The sequence below is a fragment of the Serinus canaria genome, chromosome 2 (genome assembly GCF_022539315.1).
Source record: "Serinus canaria isolate serCan28SL12 chromosome 2, serCan2020, whole genome shotgun sequence".
NCBI classification, from domain to species: domain Eukaryota; kingdom Metazoa; phylum Chordata; class Aves; order Passeriformes; family Fringillidae; genus Serinus; species Serinus canaria.
In genome coordinates this window covers 95,939,772-95,953,293 of record NC_066315.1, presented here as the reverse complement: position 1 = coordinate 95,953,293, position 13,522 = coordinate 95,939,772, and the positions used below count along the sequence as shown (strand labels likewise).

At 36.4% G+C, this 13,522-nt stretch overlaps 1 protein-coding gene across 1 annotated transcript in view; it reads left to right on the top strand.

The window, feature by feature from the left end:
* Positions 1 to 13,522, top strand: part of DOK6 (docking protein 6) — a 239,182-nt gene that overhangs the window by 140,142 nt on the left and 85,518 nt on the right. Inside the window, exon 4 of the mRNA XM_030231203.2 lies at positions 4,061 to 4,180. Coding sequence (XP_030087063.2) covers positions 4,061 to 4,180 — 120 coding nt within the window. The remainder of the gene's footprint in view (positions 1 to 4,060; positions 4,181 to 13,522) is intronic.

The following is a 13,522-nucleotide window of genomic DNA, read 5'->3' as shown; positions in this document are numbered from 1 at the left end:
ACACTTTTGCTATGACAAATTCCTATCTCTAACACAATTTGCTGACATTATTTCATCATTGCTATTGTATCAACAAACCAACATCATCCTGTGGTATCACCTGTGTCCAAGTCAGTGGTCAGACTAGGTACAGCACCACTGTACCTAGTGGTCACCTGAGAACTGAAGCAGAAATGACACATAGCCTCAGGCATGACCTAAAACTCAGATCAGATGCAGGAAAACATTGCCAATAGCAAGTCGAGTAGCAAGCTTACAGATTTGTTCCCAGTAATGTTTCGTGTGCAGTAAACAGTTCCTATTTAAGGTTGCCCATCTCTTTGCATTTTATCTCACCTCATCAGATTTTTATTGTAGAATTTTATAATTAAATAACAGTAAAGATAAAAATGCAGGTATTTTGATTTTATTTATAGCTGTGAAAGCATGCTTTATAATTTATCATTCAGTCCAGGAATTCAGTTATCTTAAGCGGAAAATAAATTTTTCAGTTGCAAGTACCAGTTATGACTAAAAACTCTGCATTTACCACCAACAAATCTAATCTACATGCATTAAAGAGGACAATTTTGCTGACATTTTTTTATTACTTGGTTCTACTGTAATATTTCATCTGTTTCAGTATATGCATGTAATCAAAATAAAGAAGTCACTGAGATATCTCTGTTTTCTGACATGGTACCTGGCATTCTTAAAGATTGCTGTTGTGACACATTTATGTACTGTAAATTATAATAAAACATTTTTTGTATCATAAATAATATTTAATTTGTTACCCAGAAACACAAGACATTCTGTAGACATTTTACAAAAGAATGGCGGGTTGCTTTATTGATGCACATGGTGAAGGGAGAGTCAAGGGTTTGGTTTTGAAGAGTAACTCACCTTCTTCTAAAAAAAAGTTTCACATGTCCATCAAGGAAAAGGTTGAAGGTAATTCCCTGCAAATAAGCACTAGCTATCAGAATGCATTAGGCAGGACTAACTCCCACACTACCTTCATACCCTTGACCTTCCAGACACATTTGTAGATAGCGTTGATTCTTCTGACAGCAGACACAAATCCTCACAGTTCTGTGGGCAGATATTTCACTTCTGCATTGAAACTATATTTCCCGTAGCATCAAGTCAATCATTTCTGTAAGACAGACATTTTGAGCTATACAGCAATACAATGCATGCTATAGCCTACACTTGCAAAATATAGCCATGATCCTATAATGCTGGTACCAAGATAAGTTTCTTCTGTGTGGCAGTGGGAGAATGGTCTAATCTGGGCCCAATCATCAGTGTCTGGAAGCAGTAAGGCAGCAGCTTGAAATAAACTGCCAGTCAAACACTCTGAAAGGGGGTTTCTGGATCCAAACTTTCAAGACCTAGATGTTCCTGTAAAAGAGATAAGTAAATAGATTGTGGAGACAAAACAAGGACAAATAGAAGAAACAGCTTCCTAGAGCACTTTGTTTATTTCCAAAAACATCTACTGGAAATTTGGTGTGAGAATACATATAAGTTGAATTTGTAGCTTTTACATGAGTCCTCTTTTGAATATATATTGATGTTAAACTGGATTTATGGGATTATCAGTGTGTTTCACTTTCTTCTCAGATATTTGTAATATTAGAAAGGTTAGGTAAGTGTTTTTTTACCATCATTTCATTCTACATTTTCAGTACAAGCCCTTGCAGTCTGGGTGCAAGCACAACGAAAAAAGTAATAAAATGCAAACTTTGTAAAATACATACAGATTTTGTAAAATACATGTTATATCCTTGCCACACTCCAGGAAAAATTGCAGGCTTTATATAGACCTATGCATTCTGTCAGCATATATATTGTTCTGTGAGACAGTTTAGGCAGAAAAAAGCCAAAAAAAAACCATGGGAGCATTTGCCAAGATTTGCACTGTCACCTTTGTGCTACCAGCTTTGCCCATCGATTGCCCTGCCTTTATCTATAATTAGAAGCAGATGTTGGGTGACTCAATGGCACCTCAGCTCTCTTACCTGTCTGCTGGCACCCTGCTCCCTCGCCCCCTCCACATGCTGCCAGAATAGAGCAGCGAGGTTTGGGATCCAATTCTGTCATCTATGTCCCTAGCATGAAACCCTCTCCTCAGGAAAGTGGGATTTATAAGGCATGGCTTCTGTTCAAAAGACCTCACAAGTATCCAAGGAAATGGCAAATGCTGAAAGAGGGGAAGGGAAAATATGTGGGAAATTTATTATGTATGAGTAGAATAATTTTGGAACTAGGTGTTTGAACAAACTCATCTTTCTTCTTTTAAAAGCTGTAAAAATTTACTGCTGTCTAGAGATAAGCCCATCCTTTCCTTACTTCCATCAGGGAGGATGGATCCATAGCAGTGTTGAAAAGACAGTGTCCTGTTACTTCAGTATTTTCTTTTCACCTCTGAAGCTAAATGTATGTTACTGACATAATGTTCTGTCTCTTACCACTAGAAGGTGAGGATGTTATGAGAAGACCAACTTTGGGAATCTGTGTCCTGAGGCAAAGACTGCAAAAAAGCAGGAAGGGTTAAGGAACACCACTTTCCTCAAAACACTCTGAAGAAACACCCCTAAAATCTTGTGGCAACAACCATTTTTGATTCTCAAAAATTTCAAAATGGGCTCTGTTATTTCAGCTGTTTGGCTGGGAACTTAGTCAGCTGCTAGCCAGAATAGCTCAGGAACTATATGGATCTGTTCCTGGATTATTCAAGATGCTGAACAAAAGAAGGTATCCAAAGGTTCTTGGAACTGTGTGTCTGTCTCCCTTTCTTGTCCAGAAAATGTTTGTATGAGATCTATGTCTGACCAGGCAAGGATTTGAGGACTTTACCAATTAGGCTTAGAGGAGTTTTTCTCAGATAAAATATTTCACTAATTCAAATGATTCATCATCACTAAATGCTTTGGGGCTTGCATGCAATATTTTTCTCTCTCCCAGTTTTAGCAGTACATTAGAGAGATTGTCACAAAATTATTTTCCCAATGTCCCCAGTAAAAGGATTGGAAACACTGGCAGTTTAATGCAAACATTTCTAGATTACTAGAATCCCTCACTGTTGAATATGATCAGATAGAGACTGACTGTGACCATGGATGCTCAGTGAGTGCATGGTGCTGAGCCTGCTCTCCTGGAACTTTCCCTTAGGTGAAGTCTTTCCTGCAAATAAAAGACAATCTGGGTAGTTGCATGATTTTTCTTGGTTGTAGTTTCATACTGTGTTAGCTCCAACTTGAGATGATGTGTGTTTGACCAATGCCAGGGATTTCATGATGTTAAATTTGGGAAGTGGATAAGATGAAGCTGCAGTTGAATGGGAGGATGTTGAGTTGTGTGTGGGAATTACACCTTGGAGTATGTGGAATCCACATTTTGGTGGACTGGCAGATACAGAGCTCTCATGTTGCTTCAATGAGAAAGTCAACTCAGAAAGGACTGGGAGGTTTTGAATCTTATAAATGTTTCAACCAATGCCCAAGTTGCCCTGAGACCAAAAGAAGGTGAACAGAACTGAAGAAATTAATTATTCAAAATACCTTGGCAGGCATAGTCCTTCACTACAGCAGAGAGGGAAGTTTGGCATTTGAAGAGCATTTTATAACTATTTTTCCTTTGCTCTTAGAAAAATGCTCTAACACATTTAGAAACAGAAATTACCTTAAGAGTTCAGACTTGTCTAAAAATCAGTAAAGAATATTTCAGCTATTATATATGAAGTTTTTCTAAATTGCATTTTTTCTTTCAAGAGGGCCCACTAGAAATAAACTGCCTTGAAAATTCACTATTCCTCTTCTTTGTTAGCTCCACCTCCTATCCTCAAATTTGAGGATGAAAGATGCAGTCCTAATAGTGTAACCCTTTTTAAAAGTTCATAAATTGAGGTAAAGAAATTATTGTGGGACTTTATGCTAATAATTCATATTTCAACATAAGCATATTGTAATAAACCTTGTCAGGAAGAGGAAGTATTGATTTAACTTCACACCTTTTTTTTTTTTTTTTTTTTTTTTAAATATCAACATGAATGGATTTCTTTCTGTTTTCTCAGAATTAGAGGCAGAGGAGTGGTGCAAGCATCTTTGCATGGAATGTCTAGGGGCCAGGCTCAATGATATCAGTCTTGGGGAACCAGATTTGCTTGCTGCTGGAGTCCAGAGAGAACAAAATGGTAAGTAACTTTTTATGTACTCCTAGATCCATTCTTAAGTGAAATCCCATTTCATCTTTGCTTGTGCCTGTTGTTGTGAGGCCTTTTCTTTTGCTAGGAACTGGAAGCACGTCCTTAGTAAACAAACATTTGGATATGCTTTTGAAACTCAAGCCTATTTTTTTTTTTTTTTTTACAAATAATTATAAAATTCCATGCCAAATAATAGAGTGACTGTGTTTTCATAGTGTTCAGATTTCCCTGTCATGGGAAATGATGGCCATGACCCTTGTGTTTCTGGAAAAGATGGCTTCTGTGCAGAGGAATAAAGCAGCAGCTGTTGTTTGGCAGCCTTTTAAGGACAGCGATGAACATACCAACAGCAATTTGGACTACAAAACACATATTTGCTTTAAACTCCTACCTGTCTTGAATATTGAAGTCAGGATCATCTAAATGCTGTCAAATATGGGTGAAAAGGGCAGTGACAGATGTTAGTCAGCACTAAGCCTGAGTTGTAAGTCTTCATCTAAAGGCTATTTGGATTAGACACATGCACAGGAAGAATGCTAGTGGATGGAATAGGCAATAACAAAAGAAAATCTGTGATTACCCTGTCATTTAATTCCTATTAATGAACACGAGGGCAACACAAAATGTGCTCATTTAGTCCTCCCTAAATTACAGCTCTCAATGATTATTACTGTCTTGATGCTTTTATAAGATCCAATAGCTTTCAACAAAGTAATAACACACACTGCCTCAATGGTCATAAAATATCAAGCCAACTATCATTATAAACAAAATTACATAATTAAATTATAGAATGTATGGCACTATATTTATTATATTATTTCCCTGAACCTAATAGCGCCCAGCATGAAATATACAGAAATCTTAAAGGAATTCTGTTCAAAAAACAGACACGTTGAAATGGGATTTAAAAGAAGTTCAAATGTTCATGAAGTTGTTTACCTGCTATGAGACACAGAATTCAATTTGTAGTCTCAAGCTACTTAACAAAGGGAGAGCTACTAATGTTGTAGGAGAGTGATAATGATCACACAGCACTCAAAGCACCCCATCTGCTATATGTTCATAGGCTATAGGTATAAAACTCATCTGCATGCTACTGTAGAGAGACCTGTGTGAACATGTGGAGGTCTTTCACAACTGTGAAAGGAAATAAACCTCGTCAAAAAGCCTGGGATGTGAAGAGAAAAGTAGTTTGAAATTTGTCAAGCTCTTTCTGCAGTGAATTCATGTACTCTCCAGCAGCTTTTGGACATAGATAGAAAATATTACATTTTATAATGTTCCTGAAAGAGATCCAGTTAGACACACATGACCTCCAGGAGGGATATATTAGTTCTGTTGTATGAAATAGTCTTGATTCAATTGCCTTAGTCTAGAAATTAATTGCAGTGTTACCAACCAGCATATATGAACATAATTAACATCTTTATTGTTCTTAGTAAATAAATGAAAGGAAACAAAGAGGCAAAGCATGTATTTGTTGTACAAATCACATGAATAATAATGCATGGAGGGTATCATTAGCTGTATTCTTTTAAAACAAGTGACTGAATACATATAATCCAATATTTGACGAGCATGCTCTTCTAAATCATTAGTTACAGTATCTCAAACAAGTAATTCTGATACCTATCCTCATCCTTCCCTCATCCCTTGATGCACAACTTTGCATTTTAATAAGCATGTTTGAAATTCAAAGTTGTCTTGTTCGGAGGCAAAACAAGTTCTGTTGTGAATGTCTTGTAATCAACCTGGAAGAAGGAAAAAGTGCAGAGATTCTGACTATAGGTATGAAATTTGACATTTTGTTCATTTATCTGTGCTGTAAGAACCTGCAGTTGCGCTCAAATTCCTGTAGCAGATTTCTTCAGTTGAGTGGAACCATGCCTTCAGTTTGCACTGGTTCTCTTATTGTGCAAACCTGGCAGTGTCATTCCCCCCATGACAGTGTTTTTGAGAAGGTGGCTGGTTCCAGGGTGGCATCATTTCAGATATTTCATTTATTTTCTTGCACATTTTCCCCATACACAGCTTTAACACACACGCTATCAAAAACAGTCAGTAGTTCAAAAGATACCTCAAAAACGTTTGGAAGTCAACTGAGCTTTTGCTTATAAATATTCTTGTTGAGCTTTTGTTGACCTGAAACTGAAAGGTCAAAGTTAATTTTTCAATTGAAAATTCATGGACAGTGGCTATGTGTATGAAGCCTCTAAAACTTTGCTCTTTGTGAAAATGGCAGCTGTTCACTCTCTGGATAATTTTTTTTTTTTTTTTTTTTTTTTTTGTGTGTGTGTGTGTTACATAAAAACTGAATAGCAGAGTAATACCTTTGAATGTCATTTCTTCAAAACATGTTGCCAGTGTGTCAACTTCACAGAATTCCTCTTGAGTTAGTCCATTTATTAATGCTTACTTGAAACAGAGATGTGAGAACACAGTTTGTAAGACGTGTAACAGAGTCTCACAGCCTCAGCATCTAGTTTTATGCAAGCTCTGCTGCCTGACCTGTACAAAGGCTTTCTTTCAGGTCACTGAAAAAAAGATGCCTCTTACTGTTTGAGCAAGACCACAGATTGTAATAAATATTATAGTGTTAATGGGTTTTCAGTTTTGGATTTTTTTTTGCACTTTTAAAGGCTAAAAGACATTGAATAATGGTGTCATACTGTTCAGATCGCCATGATAAAACAGGTGTTCATGCATTAATCCCCAAAGAACAGGTGTATTAAGAATTAATTGCATCCCATTCCACTGAGGTTTTTCAAATAGTCACTTTTCACTAAAGATTTTCTGAAATGTGTAAAATTTGGTAAAGATACCTCTTTGGACTAGAAAAACTAGCTTAATAAGGTGGGTTTTTTTCATGAACTGCTTTACCTTTTCCAAGATATAATATTTTTAACATGCAGTGTTCTTCATGTTTTCAACTACTTGCCCATCCTTGTTCTTAAAGGACATTTTAATGATGTAAGGGTATTCACCAAACATATCAGATAAATAAATTGGCTCTCTCTCAAAAAAAACCCCAACTTTCTGATGTGTAGATTTGTAGGTTTTTCCTGTATGTGACCACCAAAGCCACTAACCTCAGTTTGCAACATTTGAAATAATGTTTTGTAGTTGTTATTGTATAGGTCCACTAAAATTGCTGCATGCTACTTTTATTTTTATACACAAAAAAATTAAATTTCAGAAAATATTTGGTAAAGAAAATATGCATGCTTTCTCTCATTTTTAATACATCCTTTTATTATTTCTGAGCCTGTTTATCCCCCCAGTCTCGCTCTTGTGGTCCTTCTGAGATGAGCTCTAGATTTGAGAAGGGAAGACACCTGATTCTCTGTGGCAGGAATGCACCAACATGGTTTGCAAATAATTTGCTCCAAAGGCTGGCTGGCAAAACTGTTATTTGGTGTGCAAAGGCTGTTCTGTCACATGACCATAGAAATCTAAGGTACCACCTGAAAGAGGCATTTACAGCTCTGGGGTGGTCAGTAAGTGCCAGTGGGATCTGTTTCAGCATAGCTGAGCTGTTGTTTGAGCCTCCAGCACCGAGCAGTTCTGCAGTGGTGACAGCAAAATGAGGCAAACTGTAGAGCTGCTCTGCTTATAGCAGAGGGCTCTGCTTCTGTAGGAAGGATAGAGAAGACATCTAAGCTGCTCTTGTGCAAAGCACATCAGTAATAGGAAGCTTCTCACTGGATTTCAGCTCCATTATTGCTTTCCAGAAGGATTACCACAAGTCTGCTGCGTAAACTCTGCTGCAGAAAATGACTATTATGTGGTTTTCTTTTGAAATTTAAGGCTCACAACTAATGGCTGCTTAGCTTGGAATGATGCACAAATTCCAATTAAATTGACATGTGAAATGAAGCTTCTGGTGCTCTCCAACTATTTTACCTTCTCTCTCCTGCAAATCTAAGTGATTTGTTGGTGTTCCTCAGCCCTGTAGCAGCAGCCTTGTTTCTGTTTAAGTTTCTTTTCACACTGAACATGGTCTCTAGCATTTATGAATTTCCCTTTAGATTATTTGCTAAAGAAATAAGATACAGTATGAAAGCAAAAGCAGCAGAGGCCTCACTTCAGAATCCTACCCAGGTAATTTATGTACTATAATGGCAGTGAAGCTTAAAATGCAATCACAAGACAAATAATAATACACAGTTATAACTCCATGAAAGAAAATCTGGACTAAGTTGGATCTGATTACAGTGTTGACAAGTCTTCTAAGCAATATGCTGTGATTCTTTCATGCACATTTCATAATCCTTAGGTTTCTCAAGCTGCTGCTAGATGAAGAAGTTGTGAATGTAGAGTGTTGACTTCACTTGGAAAAACTGGAAGCTTCCAGCTCTCAATGCATTTGGAAACTTTTGCAATACACCCCAAAACATAATGACAAAAAAAAATTTTGGGGTTTGCGGTTCTTTTTTCATTTTTATCTTCCAAGCTGATGTCATATCTAGAATTTCTCCATTCTCATAATGGATAGTGTGTCCAATGTGTTGCTATTTTCATTTCTTATAAAATGAAGCCATTTGAAAGATGTAATCCAAATGGACAATATACAATAACAGACCATATTTAATGTGAAAAAAAAATCAGAATATTCAAGATAATGTTGGTTAAAAAAGCAGCATGTGTAGACCATTAATCAATTCACTTTTTAGGAGCAGGTACATCTGTTTGGTGAAGATTCTATTTCTACCAGCTTTAAATACTAAATAACAGCACTAAAATAATTGAATACTTGTACTAAATAATCTTCTATTAAACTTTTCTTGTACTAAACTATTTTCTATTAAACTTTACTTGTAATCTTGATGTAAAACTTGAAAAAAATGGGCAAATGTTAAAATGCAAATTTTTAAACTGAAGAAAAGGCCAGATCCATCCTTTGCTGCTATATCTTATTTACTCCTAACTCAGTCCTATGATATAAATATGAGCTTTTTAATTATGTGTTTTGAGGCTTTATTTTTGAAAAAAAAATTCTCCATGAGAAGCATAATTTTTATTTTCAAAGTCTGGAAAAGTTGGAAAGATAATTGAACTTTTGCTTTTACTCCCTGCCTAATATTTAAATTAGTATTTCATAAAATTACTTCCTTTGTAAGGTTTTTGTTCTTTCATTGATTTTACCTTCCTTTTGTATTTAAAAACTTTCCACAGGAGCAGCAGCCTTGCTTCCTGGATTTTAATTGCAAGAAACTCATTAATTCTTGTTAGTAAAAATGTAGCTTCTCATAGTGAACAATGTCCTTGAATCCTCAGAAGAGGATTATGAGGCATTTCTTTGTACTGCATATTGAGATTACAAACGACAGCCAAAGCATAGAGACTTTGTAATTACATTCTCAGAGCTGACTTTTTTTAGGGCATTTTCTAGGGTCTGTAGAATATCTATAATTTAATACATAAAAGTACTTTGCATGGTTTTTGTTTATCTTCTGTTATCCTTAATCCATTTTTATACAATAGATATGTTTTTAGGGGTTTTTTTTTAATAAATGAAACACAGACAGTTTTATTCAGAAAAGTAAGGTGTTAACTGTTTTAATGTTAATCCAGTGAGACTTCAGATTCTTCTCTACCTTACTACTTACCACTGAAACAATTTGAAGTATTTACCTACCTTTATATTTTTATTAAGATGCTTGCATTTTTAAGGAATGCAAAGCAGAATATTTATAAGAAATGGGAAAAAAAATTCTTCTGAAATCCTGGTTCCTCACTGCATACAGCAGAAGGGAAACATTCTAATAGCCCTGAGATAAGAATAAACACAAAATCCTGCAGCTTCCAGACTTTAAGCTCTCTTTCCACCTGAAAATTAGCCACAGTTGGTCAGCAGCAGAAGTCTCACAGGTGGAGAAGTTTCTTTCACATATAAATTGAATATTTGCTTTTGAATCCTCTACTTATTTATATAGGTGCCACCAACGTGACTGTCACCTTCTATAAGTAATTTTTTACCCATCATTAAAGCTGAAATGAAACCAAGCATCTGGATTGCAAGATTGCAGTGTCATCTGCTCAGTTTTCCAGCTGGGATGATTTAATCAAAGGAATCCAGTGATAAAATGGCAGCATCAGGATCACTGGGCTCCCATCATTTTGCTCCCCCAGTACAGCTGGAAGGCCAAGAGCATTTTGGAGTTGCTGCCAAGTCTCTGTCTCAGTCAATATGCTCATTTTCATAAAGACTTTAATGCTCCTATGCCCTGGAAAGCATTATTAAATGTGGTATTCTTGCCAAGGCCCAAATGTTAAACACCTTTACATGCACTAAGTGTATGATGAAGCATTGCTCTGCTTATTCAAGGAGATGGGAAAGAGCAGTCACATTGAGTGAAATAATAAATGTAGCAATATATCAGCATTTTTTTCTCATCCTGGCTTCCCTACTCCCTGAACTTTGCTCTCACCTGTTTAGAGAAGGGAGGAGGATAGGGATCCCGAATGCTGAGGGATTGGGCCCGTTCAGTCCCAGTCTTTTCTTGTCCAAAATCCCATCTTCTTGTTTGGTTTCTTCCATCTCCCTCCTTTCTGGGTCCCTTATTAACTACTATTTGCTTAGTTTTACTAGCCAATGGACTGTTATTATCTCATCCTACTCATATGTAGATGGTATCTGAACCAAAGAGAAGCAAAATTACCTATTCAATGTCATTCAGAAGACTTGGTGTCAGAATTCAGCTGGGATTCCCAAACCTGGCCTATGATGATTGCTTGTTTTTGCCTGGATAAGTGTAAGATCAAAACATGCCACTAAAGATGGAATGACTCTATTACCATTAACTAGATACCTGCTCAAATATTTTCTGAAATGGAAAAATTTGACCCTGCCTGTTAATGAATAAAAACATTTAATAGTATCTACACTTTTCCATGTCCTCAGCTGCCCATTATTCAAAAGTATAGGTTTTGTTCCAAAAGCAAATCTATCCATCCTCACTCTTCTCCAGCACATATGTTTGTAAGCTTGTTTTTCTTGCCAATTTGATTCAGTTCCAAGGGTGCTACGTTTTGCCCTGCAGCTGATGTTCACTTTAATCAGACATACTTCCTTTAATCCCTGACATCTCACCTTAGACACTGACCTCCCATGCAAAGTCAGCAAATGTCTCCTGACAGTTTGAGAATACCATATGTCCTGAATGCCCTTCATGCAATAATATCCTCAAACACATCAGAGAAGTTGAGCATTTCATGACTAACCTGGAAACATCGAAAGCATGTTGAAGTATTTTGTGCCTTCCACACAGCAGTTTAATGTTAACTTCAAAAAATAATTGTACCTTTTCATTTCCTCTGCTGTCTGAGGCATTCTGTCGGTGAAGATGGGGAAAGAGAAAGATTTTCATTCTCACATAGTAACCCCATCCCCCATAGATATACGGTGTTATTTCGTGTCATGCAAAAGAGAAAGAGCTGACAGGCCAGTTACTGCATCTTTCAAATAGAGGAGGGAAGGGCAATAACTGACAGCACAGCAATACAAAGCTGGAGTCCAATACATGATAAAAGTACACTGCACAGCCGCGAGGAATTTCTGCCTGATGATCCCAGTGACATATGGATACTGAAAGGTGTATATACTACATATACATACATATATATAATTGCAGTGCAAAGTGAAAATCCTCTTGTTCACCACCATTCCCTTCCCAATGTGGTCTTTGACCCACTACTCCCAAGTGTGAGTCCTTCCATTTAGTTTAGAAGGAATTACATTACACCCCTGCCCCATGCACTCCTCTGAGCATCCGGGGGAATTCTCCTCAGGGATCTCAGCAGCCTCTGCCAATCTACTCATGCTGTGTGTCACAAAGGCTTTCACAGAATGTCTGGGGTTTCACACATGGGATCCTAGCCATAAAATTAAACTTTTAGGGCTAAAACCCATTAGTTTGACTAATGAGAACTTGGGCCTGGGAGAAGAGGTTGTGACTAAATGAATAATTTGGGAAGCCATTAATAGGACAAAATTAAATTGACTGAAACAGAACAACATTAGGGATGACAAGTTTACTTATAGCTATGCAGCAATTTTTATTGCTCAGCCAGCAGTTCCTTGCTTTCTCTAATCCTCAAACTTTTGCCACTTTATTCACAAACACACAAACCCACATGCATTCACATTTTGTAACAACTCACTTGCAATATTTTAACTGTTTTGTCAAAAACATATATATATAGATATATATATATATATATATATATAAAATGTTTAAAAATTAGAGATATAATGCCTATGATAATGAATTTCAAACAGGATGGGAAGCTTGATTTGAGTGTTGCAGTAAATTTCTCTCACTTAAATTTAAATTCCTTCCTGATTTTGAGGACACTGTGAGAAAATTCAGTTCCAATGGTAGATTAAAAATACTCCACACCAAACCCTTTTTACTTTATCAAGTAATTGGAGGAAATTTTCCTATCAGTTGTCCCTCTAAAGAACATTTTCTTAATATTGTTATTGAATAAGCATTGTTCATGCTCGTACTTTGAATTGTTCTTACCCTTTTTCATCAACACCTTCAGGCAGTAGAGTTGACATTTTGCGTTTTTACCCATTTCAAAGGTGAAAAAGAAAACAGTGACAGGAAAGTTGTGAATATGCTGCACCCTTCCCTATGATGCTATTAAGCCCTAATATTGCAATGCATGTAGCATTAAAATATAGGCTGGCACTTCAAACTGTACAACCAAAAATTGAACTGAGTTTTTCATTCTTTGTAGAAGCAACTCATGGAAACATTAGTTATTCTTCAAAACAAATTGCATTTGTATTTAAATTTCTCTTCCTAATAATGTTTGCTTCCTTCCATGGGAGTTAATGGTGTTTTACATCACCTTGTTTTTTTTCTTTTTGTTTTTTCCTTTTTTCTGATTTTTTTTTTGCATTGCTTATTAAATCCCATGCAATTCAGGCACTTCAGAAAATTATTAATGCCCTTGACCTCCTACTGCACTAAGTGCACTTTGCAAGGAAAGTGCAGCTGATAGTGATTGATGTCATGACCATAATAATATATCATGTTGAATCAGATGTTTCAAGAAAGCAGCAGATGATTAAAATTGTTATTAATTTTGAAAATATGAATTACTTTGGCAAATAAACAGAAACTGAATGCAAGGAATGTGATTATTTACAAACTTCAGCAAGTAAATATGGATTTGCAATTTCAAGGACAGCTTTTCCAAGAGGCAGTGGCCAGGATATCTTTAGTTCTGTTCTTTGAGAGAGGAGTCTCTGTCAGAGTAGTCATCATTGTGAATTTTGATTTGTAAAGAGTCATGGACCTTAATGTAAAGGTA